The 26,715-nt window shown below is 39.1% G+C and overlaps 1 protein-coding gene and 1 long non-coding RNA gene across 4 annotated transcripts in view; one reads left to right on the forward strand and one right to left on the reverse strand.

The window, feature by feature from the left end:
* The window catches only part of FAF1 (Fas associated factor 1), a 534,212-nt gene that overhangs the window by 487,274 nt on the left and 20,223 nt on the right, over positions 1-26,715 (forward strand). For both annotated transcript variants that reach the window (XM_002810838.5, XM_063712405.1), the window contains one exon: positions 13,580-13,795. In XM_002810838.5, coding sequence (XP_002810884.1) covers positions 13,580-13,795 — 216 coding nt within the window. The remainder of the gene's footprint in view (positions 1-13,579; positions 13,796-26,715) is intronic.
* LOC129050936 (uncharacterized) overlaps positions 17,881-26,715 on the reverse strand; it is a 29,365-nt gene continuing 20,530 nt past the window's right edge. For both annotated transcript variants that reach the window (XR_008514854.1, XR_008514853.1), the window contains exons 2-4: positions 19,683-19,789; positions 18,331-18,492; positions 17,881-18,159 (exon numbers count right to left, since the gene is read on the reverse strand). This is a non-coding gene — a long non-coding RNA (uncharacterized LOC129050936). The remainder of the gene's footprint in view (positions 18,160-18,330; positions 18,493-19,682; positions 19,790-26,715) is intronic.

Genomic DNA, 26,715 nt, shown 5'->3' on the forward strand with positions numbered 1-26,715 from the left:
AAAAAATCCCATAGAAAACCAGTTTTAAGGAGGAGGAGCCAAGATGGCCGAATAGGAACAGCTCCGGTCTACAGCTCCCAGCGTGAGCGATGCAGAAGACGGGTGATTTCTGCATTTCCATCTGAGGTACCGGGTTCATCTCACTAGGGAGTACCAGACAGTGGGCGCAGGTCAGTGGGTGCGCGCACCGTGCGCGAGCCGAAGAAGGGCGAGGCATTGCCTCACTCGGGAAGCGCAAGGGGTCAGGGAGTTCCCTTTCCTAGTCAAAGAAAGGGGTGACAGACGGCACCTGGAAAATCGGGTCACTCCCACCCGAATACTGCGCTTTTCCGACGGGCTCAAAACACAGCGCACCAGGAGATTGTATCCCGCACCTGGTTCAGACGGTCCTATGCCCAGGGAGTCTCGCTGATTGCTAGCACAGCAGTCTGAGATCAAACTGCAAGGCGGCAGCAAGGCTGGGGGAGGGGCGCCCGCCATTGCCCAGGCTTGCTTAGGTAAACAAAGCAGCTGGGAAGCTCGAACTGGGTGGAGCCCACCACAACTCAAGGAGGCCTGCCTGCCTCGGTAGGTTCCACCTCTGGGGGGCAGGGCACAGACAAACAAAAAGACAGCAGTAACCTCTGCAGACTTAAATGTCCCTGTCTGACAGCTTTGAAGAGAGCAGTGGTTCTCCCAGCACGCAGCTGGAGATCTGAGAACGGGCAGACTGCCTCCTCAAGTGGGTCCCTGACCCCTGACCCCCGAGCAGCCTAACTGGGAGGCACCCCCCAGCAGGGGCAGACTGACTCCTCACACGGCTGGCCGGGTACTCCAGCAGACCTGCAGCTGAGGGTCCTGTCTGTTAGAAGGAAAACTAACAAACAGAAAGGACATCCACACCAAAACCCCATCTGTACATCACCATCATCAAAGACCAAAAGTAGATAAAACCACAAAGATGGGGAAAAAACAGAGCAGAAAAACTGGAAACTCTAAAAAGCAGAGCACCTCTCCTCCTCCAAAGGAACGCAGTTCCTCACCAGCAATGGATCAAAGCTGGACGGAGAATGACTTTGACGAGCTGAGAGAAGAAGCCTTCAGACGATCAAATTACTCCAAGCTACGGGAGGATATTCAAACCAAAGGCAAAGAAGTTGAAAACTTTGAAAAAAATTTAGAAGAATGTATAACTAGAATAACCAATACAGAGAAGTGCTTAAAGGAGCTGATGGAGCTGAAAACCAAGGCTCAAGAACTACGTGAAGAATGCAGAAGCCTCAGGAGCCAATGCGATCAAATGGAAGAAAAGTTATCAGCGATGGAAGATGAAATGAATGAAATGAAGTGAGAAGGGAAGTTTAGAGAAAAAAGAATAAAAAGAAACGAGCAAAGCCTCCAAGAAATATGGGACTATGTGAAAAGACCAAATCTACGTCTGATTGGTGTACCTGAAAGTGACGGGGAGAATGGAACCAAGTTAGAAAACACTCTGCAGGATATTATCCAGGAGAACTTCCCCAATCTAGCAAGGCAGGCCAACATTCAGATTCAGGAAATACAGAGAACGCCACAAAGATACTCCTCGAGAAGAGCAACTCCAAGACACATAATTGTCAGATTCACCAAAGTTGAAATGAAGGAAAAAATGTTAAGGGCAGCCAAAGAGAAAGGTCGGGTTACCCACAAAGGGAAGCCCATCAGACTAACAACGGATCTCTCGGCAGAAACTCTACAAGCCAGAAGAGAGTGGGGGCCAATATTCAACATTCTTAAAGAAAAGAATTTTCAACCCAGAATTTCATATCCAGCCAAACTAAGCTTCATAAATGAAGGAGAAATAAAATACTTTACAGACAAGCAAATGCTGAGAGATTTTGTCACCACCAGGCCTGCCCTAAAAGAGCTCCTGAAGGAAGCACTAAACATGGAAAGGCACAACCGGTACCAGCCACTGCAAAATCATGCCAAAATGTAAAGACCATCGAGACTAGGAAGAAACTGCATCAACTAACGAGCAAAATAAACAGCTAACATCATAATGACAGGATCAGATTCACACATAACAATATTAACTTTAAATGTAAATGGACTAAATGCTCCAATTAAAAGACACAGACTGGAAAATTGGATAAAGAGCCAAGACCCATCAGTGTGCTGTATTCAGGAAACCCATCTCATGTGCAGAGACACACATAGGCTCAAAATAAAAGGATGGAGGAAGATCTACCAAGCAAATGGAAAACAAAAAAAGGTAGGGGTTGCAATCCTAGTCTCTGATAAAACAGACTTTCAACCAACAAAGATCAAAAGAGACAAAGAAGGCCATTACAATAATGCTAAAGGGATCAATTCAACAAGAAGAGCTAACTATCCTAAATATATGTGCACCCAATACAGGAGCACCCAGATTCATAAAGCAAGTCCTGAGTGACCTACAAAGAGACTTAGACTCCCACACATTAATAATGGGAGACTTTAACACCCCACTGTCAACATTAGACAGATCAACGAGACAGAAAGTCAACAAGGATACCCAGGAATTAAACTCAGCTCTGCACCAAGCAGACCTAATAGACATCTACAGAACTCTCCACCCCAAATCAACAGAATATACATTCTTTTCAGCACCACACCACACCTTTTCCAAAATTGACCACATAGTTGGAAGTAAAGCTCTCCTCAATAAATGTAAAAGAACAGAAATTATAACAAACTATCTCTCAGATCACAGTGCAATCAAGCTAGAACTCAGGATTAAGAATCTCACTCAAAACCGCTCAACTACATGGAAACTGAACAACCTGCTCCTGAATGACTACTGGGTACATAACGAAATGAAGGCAGAAATAAAGATGTTCTTTGAAACCAACGAGAACCAAGACACAACATACCAGAATCTCTGGGATGCATTCAAAGCAGTGTGTAGAGGGAAATTTATAGCACTAAATGCCCACAAGAGAAAGCAGGAAAGATCCAAAATTGACACCCTAACATCACAATTAAAAGAACTAGAAAAGCAAGAGCAAACACATTCAAAAGCTAGCAGAAGGCAAGAAATAACTAAAATCAGAGCAGAACTGAAAGAAATAGAGACACAAAAAACCCTTCAAAAAATTAACGAATCCAGGAGCTGGTTTTTTGAAAGGATCAACAAAATTGATAGACCGCTAGCAAGATTAATAAAGAAAAAAAGAGAGAAGAATCAAATAGACCCAATAAAAAATGATAAAGGGGATATCACCACCGATCCCACAGAAATACAAAGTACCATCAGAGAATACTACAAACACCTCTACGCATATAAACTAGAAAATCTAGAAGAAATGGATAAATTCCTCGACACATACACTCTGCCAAGACTAAACCAGGAAGAAGTTGAATCTCTGAATAGACCAATAACAGGAGCTGAAAATGTGGCAATAATCAATAGCTTACCAACCAAAAAAAGTCCAGGACCAGATGGATTCACAGCCGAATTCTACCAGAGGTACAAGGAGGAACTGGTACTATTCCTTCTGAAACTATTCCAATCAATAGAAAAAGAGGGAATCCTCCCTAACTCATTTGATGAGGCCAGCATCATCCTGATACCAAAGCCGGGCAGAGACACAACCAAAAAAGAGAATTTTAGACCAATATCCTTGATGAACATTGATGCAGAAATCCTCAATAAAATACTGGCAAACTGAATCCAGCAGCACATCAAAAAGCTTATCCACCATGATCAAGTGGGCTTCATCCCAGGGATGCAAGGCTGGTTCAATATACATAAGTCAATAAATGTAATCCAGCATATAAACAGAACCAAAGACAAAAACCACAAGATTATCTCAATAGATGCAGAAAAGGCCTTTGACAAAATTCAACAACCCTTCATGCTAAAAACTCTCAATAAATTAGGTATTGATGGGACGTATCTCAAAATAATAAGAGCTATCTATGACAAACCCACAGCCAATATCATACTGAATGGGCAAAAACTGGAAGCATTCCCTTTGAAAACTGGCACAAGACAGGGATGCCCTCTCTCACCACTCCTATTCAACATAGTGTTGGAAGTTCTGGCCAGGGCAATTAGGCAGGAGAAGGAAATAAAGGGTATTCAATTAGGAAAAGAGGAAGTCAGATTGTCCCTGTTTGCAGATGACATGATGTTATATCTAGAAAACCCCATAGTCTCAGCCCAAAATCTCCTTAAGCTGATAAGCAACTTCAGCAAAGTCTCAGGATACAAAATCAATGTACGAAAATCACAAGCATTCTTATACACCAACAACAGACAAACAGAGAGCCAAATCATGAGAGAACTCCCATTCACAATTGCTTCAAAGAGAATAAAAACCTAGGAATCCAACTTACAAGGGATGTGAAGGACCTCTTCAAGGAGAACTACAAACCACTGCTCAAGGAAATAAAAGAGGATACAAACAAATGGAAGAACATTCCATGCTCATGGGTAGGAAGAGTCAATATCGTGAAAATGGCCATACTGCCGAAGGTAATTTACAGATTCAATGCCATCCCCATCAAGCTACCAATGACTTTCTTCACAGAATTGGAAAAAACTACTTTAAAGTTCATATGGAACCAAAAAAGACCCCGCATCACCAAGTCAATCCTAAGCCAAAAGAACAAAGCTGGAGGCCTCACACTACCTGACTTCAAACTATACTACAAGGCTACAGTAACCAAAACAGCATGGTACTGGTACCAAAACAGAGATATAGACCAGTGGAACAGAACAGAGCCCTCAGAAATAACGCCGCATATCTACAACTATCTGATCTTTGACAAACCTGAGAAAAACAAGCAATGGGGAAAGGATTCCCTATTTAATAAATGGTGCTGGGAAAACTGGCTAGCCATATGTAGAAAGCTGAAACTGGATCCCTTCCTTACACCTTATACAAAAATCAATTCAAGATGGATTAAAGACTTAAAAGTTAGACCTAAAACCATAAAAACCCTACAAGAAAACCTAGGCATTACCATTCAGGACATAGGCATGGGCAAGGACTTCATGTCTAAAACACCAAAAGCAATGGCAACAAAAGCCAGAATTAACAAATGGGATCTCATTAAACTAAAGAGCTTCTGCACAGCAAAAGAAACTACCATCAGAGTGAACAGGCAACCTACAAAATGGGAAAAAATTTTTGCAACCTACTCATCTGACAAAGGGCTAATATCCAGAATCTACAATGAACTCCAACAAATTTACAAGAAAAAAACAAACAACACCATCAAAAAGTGGGCGAAGGACATGAACAGCCACTTCTCAAAAGAAGACATTTATGCAGCCAAAAAACACATGAAGAAATGCTCACCATCACTGGCCATCAGAGAAATGCAAATCAAAATCACAATGAGATACCATCTCACACCAGTTAGAATGGCAATCATTAAAAAGTCAGGAAACAACAGGTGCTGGAGAGGATGTGGAGAAATAGGAACACTTTTACACTGTTGGTGGGACTGTAAACTAGTTCAACCATTGTGGAAGTCAGTGTGGCGATTCCTCAGGGATCTAGAACTAGAAATACCATTTGACCCAGCCATCCCATTACTGGGTATATACCCAAAGGACTATAAATCATGCTGCTATAAAGATACATGCACACGTATGTTTATTGCGGCATTATTCACAATAGCAAAGACTTGGAACCAACCCAAATGTCCAACAATGATAGACGGGATTAAGAAAATGTGGCACATATACACCATGGAATACTATGCAGCCATAAAAAATGATGAGTTCATGTCCTTTGTAGGGACATGGATGAAATTGGAAATCATCATTCTCAGTAAACTGTCGCAAGAACAAAAAACCAAACACCGCATATTCTCACTCATAGGTGGGAATTGAACAATGAGAACACATGTACACAGGAAGGGGATCATCACACTCTGGGGACTGTTGTGGAGTGGGGGGAGGGAGGAGGGATGGCATTGGGAGATATACCTAATGCTAGATGACGAGTTAGTGGGTGCAGTGCACCAGCATGGCACATGTATACATATGTAACTAACCTGCACCTTGCGCACATGTACCCTAAAATCTAAAGTATAATAATAATAAATAAAAAATAAATAAATAAATAAAACCAGTTTTAAAACGCTTCAATTCATATATTGCATCACAAGCAAAAATTAACTCAAAATGGGTAATAGACCTAAATGTAAAATCTAAAACTATTCAAGTCCCAGAAGAAAACAGGAGAAATTCTTCATGACCTTGAGTCAGGCAAAGATTTCTTAGATCTGACACCAAAGACACAACCTATAAAATAACAAATATCTAAATTAGACTTTATCAAAATTAGAAACTTCTACTATTTGTAAAATACTGCTAGAAAATTGAAAAAACAAGCCACAGACAAGGGGAAAATCATATATCTGATGTCCAGAATACATAAAGAACTCTCAAAACTCAATAATAAGAAAGTAACCCAAGTATTAAAATGAGCAAAATATTTGAAAGACACTTCATCAAAGAAAATATACAGAAAGCAAATAAGTGCATGAAAATATGCTCAAAATTTTTAGCCATTAGTGAGATACAAATTAAAACCACAATATATGTACACCTTTTAGAAGACTTTTTAAAAGAAAAAGGGACAATACCAAGTACTGGCAAAGATGAGGAGCAACTGAACTCTTACACATTAATGATGGGAATGCTTAATAGTACATCCACTTTGAAAATTAGCTTGAAACTTTCTTGTAAAGTTAAACATACATATACCATATGACCCAGCAGTTACACTCCTAGGTATGTATTTACACAAGTGAAATGAAAGTAACAGTAAACTGCTTTCACATAAAGCAGTTTACATTCATACAAAAATATGTATGAAAATGTTTTTGGCAGCTTTATTTGTAGTCATCTAAACCTGTAAACAGCTCAGGTGTCCCTCAGCTGGAGAAGGGGTCATCAAACTGTATGTGTATCTATACAATGGAATACTACTCAGCAATAAATAGGAACAAACTACTGATATATTCAACAACATGGATGAATCTCAAATATATTATGCTAAGTGAAGGAAGTCATTTATATAACATTTATGGTTACATTTATATAACATTCTGGAAAAGACAAAACTAGGATCAGAATAAAGATTAGAGGTTAGGAGTTAGGGATGAAGAAATTTGAATGGGGAGAGAGGTAATAGAACTCTTCTTTATTGGTGATGGTACTTATGCAAATATATGCATTTGTCAAAACTCACAGAACTGTACATTTAAAAGGATAGAGTTTGCTGTATATAAATTATACCTTAATTTTAAAATAGGAAAATAATTATTAATTGTCCTTCCCAAAGCCATATATGATCTAATCACCCCTCTCCTTTGTTTCCACTGTAACTTTAACCCTACCCCTCTCGCCTTGCTCATTCCGTTTCAGCCACATTGGCTGCCTTGCTATTCTTCAATCAAGCCAGGCACCCGGGCCTTGTTACTTACTGTGACTCCTGCCTATAATGTACTTCTTTTAGATCTAAATATCCATGTGGAACCCTCTTTCCTTTACACCTTCGCTTACTGAGGTTTACAGTATTTAAAATTTTACCCCTCCCCCCACCTTCTACCAGCATTCCATGCACTCCCTCCATAGCACTCACCACTTTGTGAAAAATGATATAGTCTTGTATCACCTAAGAATGGGGAAGTGTGTCGTTGGCAATTCCGTTGATGTGCAAACATCCTAGACTTTACTTGCACAAACATAGATAGTATAGCCTGCTACACACCTAGGCTATTATATGGTATAACCTGTTGCTCCTAGGCTACAAACCTGTACAGCATGTTACTGTACTGAATACTGCAGGCAATTGTAATACAATGGTAAGTGTTTGTATATCTAAACATAGAAAAGGTACAATAAAAATGATAAAAAGGTACAGTACAAAGGATAAAAAATGTTGCACCTGTGTAGGGTACTTACCATGAATGGAGCTTGGAAGACTGAAGTTGCTCTGGGTGACTCAGTGAGCAAGTGGTGAGTGAATATGAAGGCCTAGGACATTACACTACAGCGGACTTTATAATCACTGTACACTTAGGCCACTTTTTTTCTTTTTTCAGCAATGAATAAACCTTAGCTTACTATAACTTTTTTACTTTATGTAAACTTAATTTTTTTAACTTTCTGATTATTTTGTAATAGCTTAAAACACACATTGTACAGCTGTCCAAAATTTTTCTTTCTTTATATCCTTATTCTATAAGTTTTTATCTATTAAACATTTTTCCTTCTTTTTAAACTTTTTATTAAAAACTAAGATACGTGCACATTAGGCTAGGCCTACACAGGGTCTAGATCATCAATATCATTGTCTTCCATATTCACATCTTGTCCACTGGAAAGTCTTTGGGGCAGTAACACACACGGAGCGGTCATCTCTTATTATAACAATGCTTTCTTCTGGAATACCTTCTGAAGGACCTGCCTGGGGCTGTTTTATGGTTAACTTTTCTAAAAAATATGTAGAAGGAGTATACCTTAAAATAACAAATAAAAGTATAGTGCACTAAATACTAGGCAATAGGAATTTTTCAGCTCCGTTATAATCTTATGAGACCTCCATGGTTTATACAGTCCATCGTTGACTGAAAAGTCCTTATGTGGCACATACTGTCTTTTCTTATGTGTGTCTTTGTTGTCTTTATCCCTACCCTACTAGAATGTAGGCTCCATTTAGGCAGACTTTTTTATTTTGTTCACTGCTATTTTGCCATCATTTAGAACAATGCCTGACTCATAGAAGATGCTCAGTAAGAATTCATGGAATTAATGAATGTTAGCTTTAGCCTATTTAACTGTGCCTCAGCCAGCTATAAACTTTTATTTGTACATACTCATAGGAACCTAGAGGTTGTTGTGTGTGTATATATTTATGTATACATCTGTGTGTATAAGTAAATTAAGGCAGTCTTTGATTCTTACTGTAAGAGACTTGTAAGTGTGTATTATTCTTTCTGTTTAAAAAACGTAACCATGTAGCGACAGTCTTTTGTGGGTATCTATTTTCACTGCCTAATTTCACTTCAAAAAATAGCCCCATTTCTCATCCCTCAGATATGCTTTAAATACTCACATATTTTTAGTAGAAAAAGAAGTACCAGATCAGTTCATATTTCTAACTTATACTAGGTTTCCTTGTTTTATTACAAATCAAAAATAATGCAAATAAACTATATTTGTTGAGCAAATCAAACTGAAGTTTAACACTGGTGTTTACCATGACTCGTTTGAGTGTAGGTGTCCTTTATGTTTTTGTTTTACAACAGTGTTTGCTTACAGGAGGCCCTTGCTCTTAGCCAGTATGTTTGAAACTGAACTACTGATGTATTTTTGTTATTTTTTTGGCAGTAGAACTGTTGGGTATTCAAATCTCAAGGTTGCTGATTTACCTCGTATCTCTTCATTGTTTTCCATGTTGGTCCATTGGTGTGGGATGTATGAGGTCTGTTTTCTTTCTGGGGAAAAGCCCTGGAGACTGTATACATTGAGGAGCAGACATTGTCTGTACAATGAATGGAGTAACGAGCTACTCTTGTTTATTCTTCTGTAATATAATTGGTTGAATTCAGACAATAATGTAGCATCTGTTATACTATGCAGGGAAATGTCAAAACAGAAAGCAAGCAGACAGGTGGATTAAAGGGAGAAAAGGAGAGAAAACCAAGAAATATCACATTAAGTTCTAATTTAAAGTAGGTGAAAAGGAATAATCATAACAAAAATGATAACACCAACAGCTGTCATATGTTGATCACAGTATTACGTATAGCATGAGGATCAATGCTCAGCACTTGTCACTGAGTGCTGACCAAGTGTCAGCATTTGCTAAGTGGCGTCAGGGACAGGGCCAAGATGGCCGATTAGAAGCAGTCTCCCATCAAAAAGAACCATAATTAGCATGTGAATCCTGCACCAGCAACCAAGTATTCAGGTTCTCTCGTCAGAACTGACTAGGCAGCTGGCGTGATCCACAGAGAGGAAGGTAGAGCAGTGTGGTGTGGCGGCCCACCTAAAAACATTCTGCATCTTATAGAAGGATGCTGTGAGGAAGATATTATCGGCTCTATTCCTATGAGGAAACTGAAATTCATAAAGACTGTCATTTGCCTAATTCCCAGGATTTGAATGCATGTCTGTCATACCCCAAAACCTATGTTTCTAACCATAACATTGCATTTAATTAAAATTTTTTAAACTGCACTGTCAGAAATCAGAATACTGACTTTAAGGGGAGGTAGTTCCCAGGAAAGGGTATGCTTCTGAGATACTTGGTCAGGGTTCTAGTTTTACAGATGTGTTGACTTTGAAACTTTATCAAGTTGTACACTTAAGATTTGTGCACTTTTTCATATGTATGTTATACTTTAATAAAAACTTTAAAACAATTACAAAATACATGATTTTGAACAGAAAGGATAAAGCTTTATACAATACAACACTGACTTAAATTTTGAAAAAAGTTTCAAATATATAAAATATGCCTGAAAAATTAAGGAAGAGTATCTGGGTGATGAAAAAGTTTTGGAAATAAATAGTAGTGATGGTTGTACAACATTGTGAATTTACTTAATGCCACTGAATTGTACACTTAACAATGGTTAAAATATTTTAAAAATTAGTGGATATAAACAATGATGGTGATGGCTGTCTTGATGGTGAATCTACAGATTTAGTTTTAATGTTTTACTTTTAATCTATTTTTGCAATGAATTTATATTACTTCTGTAATCGGGAAAAATGTTTTGTAATCTCAAAGATATGGTTGTAAAGAACCACCATTGTGGCCAGGCACAGTGGTTCACACCTGTAATCCCAGCACTTTGGGAGGCCTAGGTGGATGGATCACTTGAGGTCAGGAGTTTGAGACCAGCCTGGCCAACATGGCGAAGCCCCATCTCTACAAAAATTAGCCAGGTGTGGTGGCACGCGCCTGTAATCCCAGCTACTCAGGAGGCTGAGGTGGGAGAATCTCTTGAACCTGGGAGACGGAGGTTGCAGAGAGCCGAGATTGCGCCATTACACTCCAGCCTGGGCGACAGAGCGAGACTCCATCTCAAAAAAAAAAAAAGAACCACCACTGTAACTGAGAAATAGATGATCCCATTAACAGTTTAGAAAATGTATATAACTCTAATCCACAGAGGTTTATACTTACAAGCAACTCATGGTGTCCCTTTAAGGGACACATGTGGAAAATTAACCTGAACAGTTAATGCAAGGAGGAGTCATACCTCAGAGAAAGGAGAAGATATTTAATTCTTAGTTACTGGAAGTAGAGGCTATGAGATTCACATTCTTCTAGCATTTATTGAACACCTAGTATGTGCCTACAATCATACTAAGCACTTTTACATATATTATTTCAGTTAGCATGTTAGTTTATTCCTTCCCTTCCAAGTGCATATTGAGCATCTACTTTGTGCTATGCACTGTATTTGGAATAAGAAGTAATACATGCTCCCATGCCATTATGGAGCTTGCAGGCTAGTAAGAAGGCCAGGCATTAAATAAATAACTATGGTACTAAATAGTGAATGCTGTAATTGACATATCAACTAGCATTTAATTTTGATATACACAGATGTTAATCCATTCATTGGGTTACTAATATATGATAATGTTACTAAAATAGTTTAATATTTGGAAATACTCAGCTGAAACTCATTGCTGTTGCAGAACACCAATACCAGGTAAACTGCCACTCATGCTATCAGAAAAAAGGGCTAAAGTGACTGAAAAAAAAAGCAAAAATATATTTTTAACTGTATTTCTTATGTCTCCATTTCTGGGCATCAATTTCCCCATATAAAAAATGAGAGTATTGGGCTGTTTGACAAATGCGGCCCCTTCCAGATCTGATATTCTGTGTAGATCTCTTCATTATAAGAAAAGCAACTATCACTGAAGCCTATTATGTGTCAGATGCCATACTGAAAATTTTATATATATATGGTCTATATAATTCCCATCTCTGTAATCCCCTATAAGGTAGGTGGTTATTCAGTGCCTCCAGAAGGAAAGTAACCTCAGTCATAGGCTAGACTAGCTTTGTCTATACATTGCAGAAATTTTGAATGATTTTAAAAAAATACTTCAGTATTAGAACCAACCAAATTCACCTGCATGACACAAATTACCTGATTTCTTATCCATACTTGTGTCTGAGCAAACTGTTTCTGTTGGTTATTTTAAACATTTTTTAACAGATAATTTGCATAGGTCAAAATAGAAAGGCATATGCAGAAAACACCAGACGTCACCTCTTCCACCTTGTTTCCCCTACCCTCTGTAGGTTACCATTTTTGTTTCTTTTTATTTGTGTAAGTTTATTACCTCCAAAGAACCAGCTTATTAGCTGACTAGTTATATATTTCTTTTTTTTCTAAATTATTTCTTTATACTGTTATTCTCAGCTTTCCTTCCACTTATTTTATTGGTTTTTTTTCCACTAGCTTTAAAATTTTTTTATTACCAGACACTGATAATTTAGCTTTTAAAATCTAATTCTTAATTCACTTATTTTTATTCTTTAATTTATAATGGCGTACGAATGTTAAGGCTGTGAATTTCCTCAGAGCACTGCTTTAGATGAATTTCATGGATTCTAACATGAAGTCTTAGGGTTCTAGACAAAAAAGGTTTTAGTGATTTTTATAGATTCCAATGCTGTTAGGGACCTCAGAGACAGTCTCCTTCTAATGGAATGTCACAGATGTGAAACAATGTAATACTAAAACCTGGATTCAAGCCCACCCTAGCCATGAGACCTTCCAACAGTTTGCTTCACCTGCTTAAGTCAAATGAAGGGTTTGGTCCATCTGTACGTCCAGAAATCAACCACTAAGATTTGGCCAAATCCCATAGCGAGTTAGTGGCAAAGCCAGAACTAGGACTGTGGTCTCCTTCTGCCAATAAACCTGATATTTGAAGTTCTTTCCATTTTTTAAAACTTTTCTTTTATTGTGGCAAAATATATATAGAGTAATTTGCCATTCTTAAGTATACAATTCAGTGGCATTGATTGTATTCACAGTATTGTCCAACCACCACTACTATTTCCAAAATGTTTCATCACCCTAAACAGAATTTCCCCATTCCATTTTGACATAAACATAATAATCCAGTACTCTACAAACTCTGCAGTTACTTCTACTTGTATTTCTCGAATATAAATATATCTCTGTTTGTGTGTGTCTTTTCTGAATGCATCTAATAGCTTTAATTCATACCCTGGAAAGGTATCAATTGGGTATTTGATATGAATGTCTTTGATCACAAATATCTGAGCCCTTCAATTAAAAAAATGCGTTTTCTGTGTAGTTTCCTATATATTTAATAATATGTGTCATCAAGGTGGAATTTATTTTAATTGCTTGCCTATTGGGCTAATATTAAGAAAATGAAAAATACATTATTCTATTGTTCAAGCATTTGGCTTGGCTAATAAATGGGGCAGTGACTTTTCAATGAATTTCTAGATAACAGCAGCTTTTTTTCTGGTCTCTTCCTCCCCACTCTCTATAGTCCAGTCCTTCTCACATTTTAACACCTGGTTTTTGCTCTCCCTAGGCCATCCGGCTGTCCTTAGAGCAAGCCCTGCCTCCTGAGCCAAAGGAAGAAAATGCTGAGCCTGTGAGCAAACTGCGGATCCGGACCCCCAGTGGCGAGTTCTTGGAGCGGCGTTTCCTGGCCAGCAACAAGCTCCAGATTGTCTTTGATTTTGTAGCTTCCAAAGGATTTCCATGGGATGAGTACAAGTTACTGAGCACCTTTCCTAGGAGAGACGTAAGTTCCCATACCTATCTCAGGAAGTATATCCAGGTGGGAGATGTGCCATCATTAAACCTGAACAAAGTAGTTGAAGAAAAATCCCATGGTGCAGGTAACTACAAGACAAACAGGAGTCCTTCTTTGTTCTGCACACCATTCTCTCCTTAGCTTTTGGAGAAAGTATGGCTTCCCAGGCCAGCAGATATGTACCCAGTAGCCTATGTAAGAAATTAGGTACTAGATCTTCCTTCCTAGCTGTTTTCCCTATTCCAGCATTCCAGTCTTTGCTGAGATCTCATCTGTATTCCTCAAATGAGATATATCTGTAGACCTCAGAATATACCTGAGAATTGTATGTTTAACAGCTTAACAGTTAGATATCAGGGTCAACGAATATAGGTTCACTAGGAATGAGTCATGCAAAACAAAGAGTGTTTTGTGATTTGATAGTCTTACTACCCTGGGAAGTTACAGAGGGTGACCTGTATTCACTGCGTGCTTGCATTACAGCACAATATTTGATAGTCTCTCATAGTATTCTGGGGCACAGTAGAGAGATATAGATGTGTTAGATTCATTGCTGATTAAATGGTTGCGTCCAAAAAATGTTAACCACCATTTCCTTGTAGGGAACCAAGAGGCTCTGTATTTAATCTTTTATTACTTACCATATTTATTGGCAACCTAAATGAAGACTTTATCAGATTTATAGATTATGAAAAATAAGATTCAAGAAAATCTTAAAATACTGAAACTTACACAAAATGAAGCTGCAGAAATTTCACAGAAATGTGTAGAAATAGATTCATTTAGTAGAGGTTATGGTTGAATTAAGCTGAATACACGTTAATAACGCGTTGTGGCTGCCAACAAAAAAGCTAGCTCCTGTTTTAGAGGTGTAATCCCAACCAGAGGTTAACTTAATGGTCCTGTTTAACTCTGCACTAAGATAAACTACCCCCTGGGTGATGGGTACACCAAAATCTCACAAATCACCACTGAAGAACTTACTCATATAACCAAATACCTGTTCCCCAAAAACCCATGGAAATAAAAAATTAAAAAAACAAACAAACTACCCCTGAAATAGTCTTTAGGCTTCATGCTGAAAAACGAAGCCTGAAGAAATAGGAGCATGTCTGGAGCAGGGCTGGTAGGAAGGTGAGAGAGCTGGAAATCATGTCGTTTAAGGAACATTACCTCTAAAGAAGGAAGGACCATGAGAGATGTGATTGTTGTTTTCAGCTACTTGAAGGCATGCCTTGTAAAAGAGGGATCTGATTTTTTGAGGCTGCAGGGGCAGAAATGGGACCAATGAGTTGAAAGTTACACAAGACAAATTTGGCATAGTGTAACAAAGCATTTTCTAAGAAAGGAATATCTTGTGTTGTGAAGTGTTAATTTTCCTATCATTGGAGATTACCAAGTATTACTCTTTTCAGCAATAACAGATATATATATGGAGAGTGATTCATCTGTGGTATTCTTGCTTTATATGGGATGGGACTTGGACTTGCTTAGCTCTGAAATATACAGTAAATCTTCTGTGATTCCATTATGATCTAGGTATAGTAACCTAGCATACCAAAACCAAGAGTTTCATTAAGGCACGTCTAAGTCCCTTACATTGGCTGTCAGGTTTGCAGGATGGAGACAGAAACTAGTAATATCCCCTCTGGGTGGAATGAGGATCTTGCCACTTATTTCTAAGCCCAGGAGACTGTAGTGGATCCCAGGTGCTGACTATTGTTCCTTTTCTCACTGGCCCTGCCTACTGCTCCAAGGTCATCCCCTTTATTTGTATATAAGGCACACAAACATGCACAAGGGAACACATGCCTGCATATGTTCTTACCACACAGCCAAGTATGAAAACTACCTTAACTTCTGTCACTGAAGTTGAACTCTCAGTGTGTGAACATTTAACTAAGAACCATTATCAAAGGGTTCAAGATCAGCCTGGTTCTCATACTTTATGTTCTGTGATGAAAATCTCACCTCAGAGAACTTAAAAAACTTAGGAGCTAAGTTTGCCCTTCCCAACCCTTAGTTTTAAGTCACTCCCTTTCTGAATGGGTCTCATCTTTAAAAATGGAAGTACTGAAAGAAATAAGAGTCTAAGGACTTTGCATTTTAAAATTAAACTTTATTTTCAAAGCTTATTACTGACAGGGATGGGGTGAAAATATCTTAAAAGGAGCTAGGCTTTTTGATCATTATTAAGAACCTCTTTCCACAGGGTAAAACCCTGGACTGTGGAAAGTTGCTGTTGAAAGGAAACTGGGGAAATGTGATGTGAAATGTAGAGTGTTCTTGGGCCTGCTACTATCTCCCTGTGGTTGCCAGCATAGTGCTTCATATATAAGCATCAGTAACTGTTGTTGAATGTTAATAACCTCAGGCTCCCCTAATCTCTGGTTCCAGAATGAACAGAGAGGCTGGTCCAAATGAGAACAGATGCTCTAGGCCCACCCAGATTCCAGACCTAAACTAAGAAAGCCCACCCAGGACTCTTTAGGCCTCCTAGAGCCAGGGGTGGGGTGAGAGTTAAAGGCCCTTCATTCTTCTCTGAATTCTCTTTCAAATCAAATGACTAGTGTTTTTGCAAGGCTATTCTGTAACAGCCATCTGTGTCTGCAAGGATTAGGATCTAATTTGTAAAAGTCATCTTAAATTACAGCCAAACTAAAGACTGTTAAAAAGCACATCTTAAGGCCTTGCCTCTTTAATAACAAATAATATAAGCCTTAACTCTAGGAGTCTTAATTGTATCTTCAGCCTTTTCTCCACAAAGCAGAGACTGGTTTCTCAGCAGAGGACCTGATAAGTGTTCTTCTGTACCTCCCATGCCTGCCACCCGCCCCCAACCAAAACAGTACTTCATGTTAAGATTTCCCAGCTGTCTAACCATTTACTAAATGTCTGCTGAGCATACTTCCCTGAACTGAGCACTGTAGGACAACCAAAATAGCTGCAGACATAGACCTTCCCCAGAAAACTGATTCAAGTTGTGGAAGCATTGAGTTACTTGGTTTTGGGTGTGTGTGTGTGTGTGTGTGTGTATGTTTTCCCCAATTTTGCTAATAACAGTTACTAAGAGAAGGAATAGTATTTATTTCCAGAGCTCTACCTCCTGGACATGTTAGAGCCATGTGACCATCAGTGGCCCATTTGCCTTACTTGGGCATTGCCTTGGAAATGAGGTAGTTGAGTCCTAAAAGCTGAGTAATGACACTTACCCCACTACTCCTCCTATAGGCCAACTCCTGTCTCTGAGTTAGAGTAAGGGATTGCTGCCAGCTCCCCCAGCTCCCCTCCAGACCTACGGTAGCCCAAACATAGGCCCTTCCCAGAAAAGCTGATTATCACTCATGCTACTTGGTAAGAGGTTGTCAGTATCCCCCAGCCTTCCTCTTCTGTGCCACTTTCTTATCTTCCGTTTTCTCTCCTCTTTCCTTTTCCACCCCTTCCATTTTTTCCAATCCTATTTTACCTGTTTTATCTTCTCCCCCATCTTTCCATTCTTCCCTTTTCCCTATTTCTTTATCCCACAACTCTTCTTTCTGCCTACTCTTTTTCCATTTTTTGCCTACCCATATCCACATCCCTCAGAAGAGCTCTGTCTACAATTGGAAAGTGAGATCTTTCAATTTATAAAATGACTGGAAAGCACTAGGAAAGGAGGATGAGGAATGGCAGATGAACTCTAAGAGTCCACTGATAGCCCATATGTATTGCCACTGATATAATGACACAGCCCCTGTTCTAGCTTAGGGAACATGCCTTTTTCTGGATCTATAGATATGAATCCCCAAACAGACAGACATGCATTCAGGAATAAACTGTTTTCTTATATTTTATATCTAAAACAAAGCAATGAGGGAATTTATATTTTGCCCCAGCTTTCTAGGTTTTCATCTCTGTAACTATGACTCGTAATTTTTGTTTCTCCCTCTAAGACTTAAAGGAACAGGAGAATGAGTATAATCAAGCTCCAGCATGGTTTTCCTAGAGTAGACCTTCAGTAAAGGTTTGTTTAAATGTACTGGGGGAAAAGCCTTTCAAATTTGGGGTATACAAATTCCTTCCTCTGTCACCCATCCACTTTTATTATGCTAAGCACCAAGCTAAACTCTGCAAACACAGTGAAGAAAAACAATGGCATAGATCTCACCCTTGTAGAATTTACAGTCTGAATCCAGAAACTACAGCTAGATGAAGTTTGACTTGACTTGACTTCATCGATGACACATGGATACTATTTGCCACCATAAGGAGATAGAAGCAGTTTAATTCGCATTTAATTCATGTATTTGTTCTCTCATCATAGCAAAACATTTGCTGTGCAACCGCTCTTGTTTCAGCCTTCATACCAGGTGCTGGTGATACAGAAATTTTTAAAAAGTTGTTACTGACCTTGAAGAGTTCACATTATAGTAAAAACACACATCCAAAACAAATTGCATTGCAAATTATACCCACAGTTAGAAGGATAAGTAATTTCAGCCGGCAGTGATAACGGAAAGTATTATAAAGGAAGTTAATTTTACCTGAGCCTGGCACAGAGAGATGTTCAGTGAGTGGAAGCAGAACAGCAAAGTCAGAAGTAAATGGTTCAGTGGTAGTGGTAGTTAGTCTTGCATGTGAATCCCACTCTATCATACTGAACATTGAACAACTTACTTGACCCTGCTGAACTTTTATTTCTGCATCTTTGAAAGAGAAATGATAATATCTGACAGGGTTGTGGTAAGAGTTATATTAAGTGAATATAAATTACTATATTCATAGCACATAAAACAGTATCTGCTGTAAAATAATCCTAAATAGAGAGAGGCAGAAGAGGTGGGAAGGGCTTACAGTTAAAGAAAATGTGGCAGCAGCGAATTCTTTCTCTAGAACAGTGATGGATATGAAATTTGAGTTACAAATATCTAGCTGTAACCCAGGCTTAAGAATATATCATTGAAATCTTAATATCTGATATTTGCAAAGGATCTCAGAGATATGAAGGCCAATGCTGCCACTTTACTGGTGGGAGAATCAAGGGAGGTAAAATTAAGCACTTAAGTCACTTGAACAATTATAAAAGCAGAGTGATACTGACATCCAAGTTTTCTTATGACCATTGCTTTTTGAGATTATTGAGTCCTTTTAAAAAACTGTTAATAAATTATAGAGTTCCATTTTAAAATTAGAGCCATAGAACTAGAAAAATCAACATTAGAGACCACCTAGTAAATGCAATAAATTGCAGCTGCAAGCACCAGTATTTTAAAATATTTTGTACTTCAAAAACCTTCCTATGGTAATACCTCTAATATTGCAGTGGGATTGATTTTCAATTTATGTTAGAGTAAGTTTTATTTTTTTAAAAAACAAGAGCCAGAAGGAAAAACTTTAATGCCACTGAATGACTGTATCTTAAAAGCTTTGTTCTCAAAATAAACCAAGATGAAGCATCTAATTGGTGAAATACATGTTAAAGGTACGACTGCTGAGCTTGTTCCATTCCCCTCAGGTATTTTATATCACTATATCTGGTTATTTGAAATTTTTCAGTATCCCTAAATAATCAAGATTCAGATAAAAAGAACTACGATTGTGTAATGGAACACAACTAGCATCTAGATGGTCGCAACATTAATTTTGCCTCTAAACTTCTCTCAAATCTGTTCTTTTCTTCTCTTTCCCTCTATACCACTGCCCAAGTCATCATAGCCCAAATTAAACCTATGGCTTCCTAATTCATCTCCCTGCCTCCAGTTTTGCCTCCCCACATCTATGCTTCCCACTGTCTCTTGAGTGATTTTTTTAAACGGCTTTGATAATCTCTGTCTCTCTCCTGCTTAAAAGCCTCCAGTGGTTCTAATGGCCTGCAGAAAAAGTCCAAACTCCTTACCATGGCATACAAAATCTTCAAAATTTCACACCATCTCCTTTTCTTACTTCTTCTGATTACCTCCTCAGCACATGCATCTCATCATTAAACCACAAGAAACTGCTTGACTGAAAGAAACAAGAGACCTCACTAAGGTACAAAATACATTCACAGAATTATCCCACTCCTGTCAGCTTTGGGAGATACCAAGACAGGTGTGGTGTAATATCATTCAGTAGATGGGGAACATGAGGTCTTGAGGTGAAATTACTTGCTTGAGAGTGTACATTCAATTAATTAATGACCACTGAGGACTGCAGCCCAGGCCTCTTGATTGGCTTATTTTCAAAAGTTTTGTTGTAAAGAAACATGGTCCTGGATTATTTGACAGGACACCTGAATTTTTAGGTAGAAGTCATTTGGTAAAAGCTGTTTACATAATATTTACAACATTCAAAAAAAAGTAAATAGCAAAAGGTTTAAAAGAATAATACAGCTGCTGCTTAAATAGGTCTATATATGAAACTCTAATCTGACACAACAGCAACCTAAGGGAAAAATACTAGTAAGAGCAGTTTATATTTCTTTAGGTTATTCATTTTGTTTAAGAAATTTATTTTCTAAATTGTAAGTTTTAAATTTTTTGAATTTTAATTGTTGGCCAGGCGCAGTGGCTCACGCCTGTAATCCCAACACTTCGGAAGTCTGAGGCAGGCAGATCACTTGAGGTCAGGAGTTCAAGACCAGCCTGGCCTACATGATGAAACCCTGCCTCTACTGAAAAATACAAAAATTAGGCCGGGCGCGGTGGCTCACACCTGTAATCCCAGCACTTTGGGAGGTCAAGTTGGGTGGATCATGAGGTCGGGAGTTCAACACCAGCCTGGCCAAGATGGTGAAATCCCGTCTCTACTAAAAATACAAAAAATTAGCCAGACGCAGTGGCAGGCGCCTGTAATCCTAGCTACTTGGGAGGCTGAGGCAGGAGAATTGCTTGAACTCGGAGGGCGGAGGTTGCAGTGAGCTGAGATCGCACCACTGCACTCCAGCCTGGGCGACAGAGTGAGACTCCATCTCAAAAAAAAAAAAAAAAAAAAAAAAAAAATTAGCCAGGTGTAGTGGCGTGCACCTGTAATCCTGCCTATTTGGGAGGTTGAGGCACGAGAATTGCTTGAACCTGGGAGGTGGAGGTTGCAGTGAGCCAAGATCATACTACTGGACTCTAACCTGGGAGACAGAGCAAGACTCTGTCTCAAAAAAATAAATACATACAAATAAAATTTTAATTGTCATAATTTTATATTGTTATGGGGTACAATGTGATGCAGTTTTGTTGTTGTTGTTGTTTGAGACAGAGTCTCACTCTGTCATACAGGCTGGAGTGCAGTGATGCAATTACAGCTCACTGCAGCCCCAGCCTCCTGTGCTCAAGTGATCCTCCCACCTCACCCTCCTGAGTAGCTGGGACCACAGGTGCATGACACCACACCCAACTAATTTTTGTATTTTTTATAGAAATGGGATTTTGCCATGTTGCCCAGACTAGTCTCGAATTCCTGGGCTCAGATGGTCTGCCTACTTTGGCTATCCAAAGTGCCAGGATTACAGGCATGAGCCGCTGTGCCTGGTGCAATGTGATATTTTGATATATGTATTCATTGTAGAAAGAGTAAATCAAGCTAATTAGCATATCTGTCACCTCACCTGCTTTTTTTAAAAGGTGAGAATGTTTAAAATACTCAATCCCTGCTTTGGAATAGGGAAACTGAAGCACAAAAGAGGTTAGGTAACTTGCCCAGTGTCATAGTAAATATCAGAACTAGATATAAACCTTAGGTATATGACTGCAGAGCCTGTGTTCTTAATCCTTATGCCATCATGCTTCCTGAGCCAAATAAGAAATAAATCAGTCAGGTGGATTATCATCTAGAAAAATACTTTCAAGGCTGGGCATGGTGGCTCATGTCTGTAATCCCAGCACTTTGGGATGCCAAGCAGGGCAGATCACGAGGTCAGGAGATCGAGACCATCCTGGCTAACATGGTGAAACCGCGTCTCTACTAAAAATACAAAAAATTAGCCAGGCATGGTGGCACGCGCCTGTGGTCCCAGCTACTCGGGAGGCTGAGGCAGGAGAATCACTTGAACCCAGGAGGCAGAGGTTGCAGTGAGCCGAGATTGCACCACTGCACTCCAGCCTGGTGACAGAGTGAGACCCCGTCCCAAAAAGAAAAATACTTTCAATATGTAAATGAAGCTCAGTGTTACGTATTTGGAAAGATTTCATCATCTCTGATTTATTCATCTCACCTTATAATTCCTATTTCTGGGTCACTGCCAGATGCTGGTAAAATATACACTTAGTTGTATTTCACACCCGGTTTATCCAATACAGTTTTATTTTGCCAGCCACTCTACTTAGTGCCAAGGAATAAGTCATGGTCCCACATTTAAGAATATTTCAGCCTCTCATACAAACAGTCCTCATACTGCAGTTCATGCAGTGGGTCCAAAGAATAGTCAAGCAAAAGGGGCAATAGATCCCTGCTGGCATGGGTAACCAAGAGAGATTGTGTAAAAGAGATAGCAGTTGAACAAAACTGAGATAGATAGGATTTTTTGGTAGGTTGTTAAGAGGAGAACATTCTCCAACAGCTAGGACGGCTTGAGGAAAAAGGTCTAATGTTGAAAAGCACAAAGCCATGGCTATATGGTAGAGTGTAGACCAGACTGGCTGAAACGAGGGGGCTTTGTCTAATAAAGTCCTGAGAAAAGGCTGAAGGGGGTTTGGGGACAGGATATATAAAACTGGAATACCAGGCAAAGGAGCTTGGCTTTATTCCACATAAAATTTGTTGAGTAACAGAATGATGTAGTCATCCATTATTATCATCACAGTAAGAATAACTACCCATACATTATTCCATAATTTACAGATTTACATTACCTGGCACATAGCAGGTGCTCAATAATGTCAGTCCTTTGATCTCTTTCTACTGGTATTATCTAAGCGCTTTCATCCAGTCTTGTGGCAATAAATGTGATATACACAGTTACAACTCACAAATATATATATCCAGTCTAAATTCTCTCCTCAACTCCAAACATTTCTACATACAACGATCTACTCAATATCTCCACTTTGCATCCAGTAGGCGTCTCACATGAAACATAGTCAGAACTGAATTCCTGATTCCTACTCTCCCCCAAAACCTGCTCCTCCCATAGTCTTCCTTATCTGATTAAATGGCAGCTTCATTCTTTTTGTTCAGGCAAGAAACCTTAGAGTTATCCTTGACTCCTTTTTCTCTCCTTTCTCCAACTCATAAGCAAAATCTGTTGGTTTTACTTTCAAAGTATACCCAGAATCTACTTATTACCTCTACAACTGAACCCTAGCCGAAGCCACTATAATCTCTTATTCAAATTATTATAATGATATCCTACTGGCCTCTGCCTCCATCTGTGATCCCCTTCAATCTTGTTTTCAAAAAAGACAGTGATTTTTTTTTAATAAGGCAAATCACGTCACTTCTCTTTTCGAACCCTGTAATAGCTCCCCATCAGTTCAGAATGAAAGGCCTTTCTCGATCTAACTTCCTGGCATTTCTCTGACCCCTCTCCCACTCAGTCATTTCCATTTACCTTGGCATCTTTGCTATTTGTACAACACCATGAAACATGTTCCTACTTCAGGGCCTTGCATTTGCACTTTCTTCTACTGAAATAGTCTTCCTCTAGATAGTGCTCATGCCCTCACTTCCTTCAGGTAGCTGCTCAGATACTGCCTTTTTATTGAGGCCTTTGCTGACCAACCCATATAAAATAATAGTCTTCCTTCCCTGCCCTCTCTGCCCTATCTTCCCCACCCTGCGAGACTGACAACCCCTATTCCTCTTATCCTGCTCTTTTTCTCCACTGAACTGTTCACTATCTGACATAATAGGTGTATAGTTGTTTATTGTCTCCCTGCTACTAGAATAAAAGTTCTTAGAGGGCAAGAACTTTATTTGTTAACTAATACATTCCTGGCACCTAGGACATTACCTGAAACCTAACTGATGCTCAGTAAATACCTGTTGAATGAATGAATGAATGATGCAAATGAACAAACAGCCTGTGAAATAATAATAATGCTGTCTTCTATTTATTGAGTTCCCCTTATATGTTCCCATCATATGTTAAAGTGCTAGGCACTTTACAGGTATCATGTAATTGAATTCTTACAACAACCCTATGAGATTGGAGTATCCTTACTTTACAGTTAAGAAATCAAAAGCTCAAAGAAGCAGATTTCAAACTCATGTCCAAAACCTTTTATACCAGGCAGATATTATCTCCATTTTATAGCTTCAAAACTGAAACTGTAAATTAAGTGTTTTAACCAAGATCACATAGCCAAGCAGTGGCAGAGCTGGCACTTAAATGTAACGGTAGTGATTCTTTCTGTTATATCTCACTGTTAACCTGGAAAGATGAATTAACATGGAATAAAGACTGAAGCCAGAAGAATAATTAAGGGTGTTGTAGTCTTTAAAATGAGATGATAGAAATACCACCAGGCAGGGGAAGATTGGAGAGATGGTTGGATGTAAAGGTTACCAATGCCTAGACTAAGTATTTGGTAAATGGCCCATAGATTCTGCTGTCCTCTGTATACTTGGAGTCAGACAGATCTTTGTTCTAATGCTGGCACTTCCATCTGTTAGCTGAGGTACTCTGAGTACATCATTTCTCTTTTCTGTATTTCAGCTACTTCATCTTTCAAGTGAGGATAATGTCATGTGTCCTCACAGATAAATTGTGATGATAAGATCAAAAGTGATAATGAAAATACTTGGTAACTGGCAGAGGGCCATGCCATTTGAGTTGGTAATGGCTAAACTTCTTTAATCTATGTCCTAAAATTCACTACTTTTGACCTGTCTCTGGCTTTTTAAAAAATAAGTTTTTAGACACATTCTTCATTCTTAATATGACAGTGACTTGCACTTTGCCAGTTGCATTATAACAGACTCTTCCTTGGAAGAAAGTCCACTGTTTATTGCAGTCCCCTTAGTAAAATGCAGTAAAAATGTGTTCTGAGTCTTGGCAATGACAGGGAGACAGCATGATGATATAACACAAAGAACCAACTATTAGGGGGGCCTTGGGCAAGTCACATAACCACACTAAACTGGTTCTTTCACCTGTAAAAGGCAGATAATAATAACCACCTTTGCGCTGGATATAAGAATTCAGTGAAGGCCAGGTGCAGTGGCTCACACCTATAATCTCAACTCTTTGAGAGGCCAGGGCAGGAGGATCGCTTGGGCCCAGGAGTTCAAGACCAGCCTGGGCAACATAGAGAGACACCCCCATCTCTATAAAAAATAAAAATTTAAAAATAAAGGATTAAGTGAGGTAATGTGATGACACAGACATGGCACATGGTATATTCAAGACGTGAGGCTTTAAGATGTGTAGACCTTGTGCTGGGAAAGAATAGCACAGCTCACCAACTAGACCTACCTCTGGGTGTATAGGATGACATCACACCATCTCACTTTCACTCCTACTTTCCTCTAAGGAAGCATATTCTGTCTTCTCTCCACATTACTTTTTTCCACAAAGCAAAATCCTTTCAGCTAGGGTTACATGGAAATGTGACCAAACATCCGAGAAGTTTTGAGTGACTTTTGTTGGTAGAATTTTCTGCCTAGTTTTAAGAACAGTTGGGCCTGAGCCTTCCAAGAGGTGGTGGATCTCCGATGTGAAAGTTTTCTTTGAAATTTTTATGGCTGATTTCACGACCTCTTCAGCTTTTACAGCCTTTTCCAGCTTTCAGTCAGACAGAGGAATTAACAATTACTAATGTTCTGTTCCATGCCAGACCTTGTGCAGACATTTCAGAAAGTATTCTCTCATTTAATTTTCATTCAACCCTAAAGCATAGATAGTAGTCCTATTTTACAGGTTAGACAACTGGGGCTAAGAGATGTTAAGTGCTATTTCTAGCACCACACACATAGTAACTGAGATAATTGGGATTCTAACCTCCAAAGTCTGTGCTCTTTACCCTAAACAGAAAACATTTTCATATAATGTGTTGGGGGTCCCCAAGACTATCTCTAAGTTCGGTGATTTCCTAGGAAGACTCACAGGACTCAGCATATAATCACACTTGTGGTTATGAGTTGTTACAGCAAAAGGATACGAAGCAAAATTATTGAAGAAAAAAGGTACATGGGCAAAGTCTAGGGGAAACCAGGCACAACCTTCCAAGGGTCCTCTCTCGATGGAATCATACAGGACGTGCTTAATTACCTCCAGCAGTGATTTGAGACAACACATGTGAAATGTTGCCAACCAAGGAAGCTTATAGGGACTCTGCCCAGGGCTTTTATTGGGGGCTGAACACATAAGTATACTCTGCCAGACATATACCAAAATGCCAGACTCCCAGAAGGAAAGCAAGTGTTCATCATAAACTATATTGTTTGTACAAACAGTTTAGGCATAATGAGCTACTCTTATCAGTTCTGGGAATAGTGGTCACCCTTCTCAAACCCAAGTTTCTAGTTGCCAACCTTGTAAGCAGGCCTTTCAAACACTAGCAGTCCTGCTGTGTTAACCTTTCTCTGAACATATAACTTTGTTTTTTAAGATATTCTTGTCTCAAATTCACTTCTGGAGTTTACTGCTAGATATGTAAGGGGACCTCTGAAAACAGGGAAACTTCCCACCTTCTCTTCGAACATAACTTAGTCCTGTAGCAAAGGGTATAAAAGTAGTCTCAGAAGAATCCTAACAAGCACCAATCAACCTGTATTTTCAAAGGAGATTTTCAAGACATCATGAGGGAAGCACAATCCCTAGAGATAGCCATCACCTAGTTTGTAGAGTATCAGCGTGTTCAATGCAAATTTGCCCCAAATTCTATAATGGTCTGCTCCGAACCCCTACGGTTGTCCTTGAGCCTGCAGCCACTTTCCCACACTGCCTAGGGAGAATACTTCCTTCAAATTGGCTACTTTAAAAAGGGGAGTTGTTGATATTTATTTTTCTTGCTTGT

This window comes from Pongo abelii, chromosome 1 (genome assembly GCF_028885655.2).
Source record: "Pongo abelii isolate AG06213 chromosome 1, NHGRI_mPonAbe1-v2.0_pri, whole genome shotgun sequence".
Classification (NCBI taxonomy): domain Eukaryota; kingdom Metazoa; phylum Chordata; class Mammalia; order Primates; family Hominidae; genus Pongo; species Pongo abelii.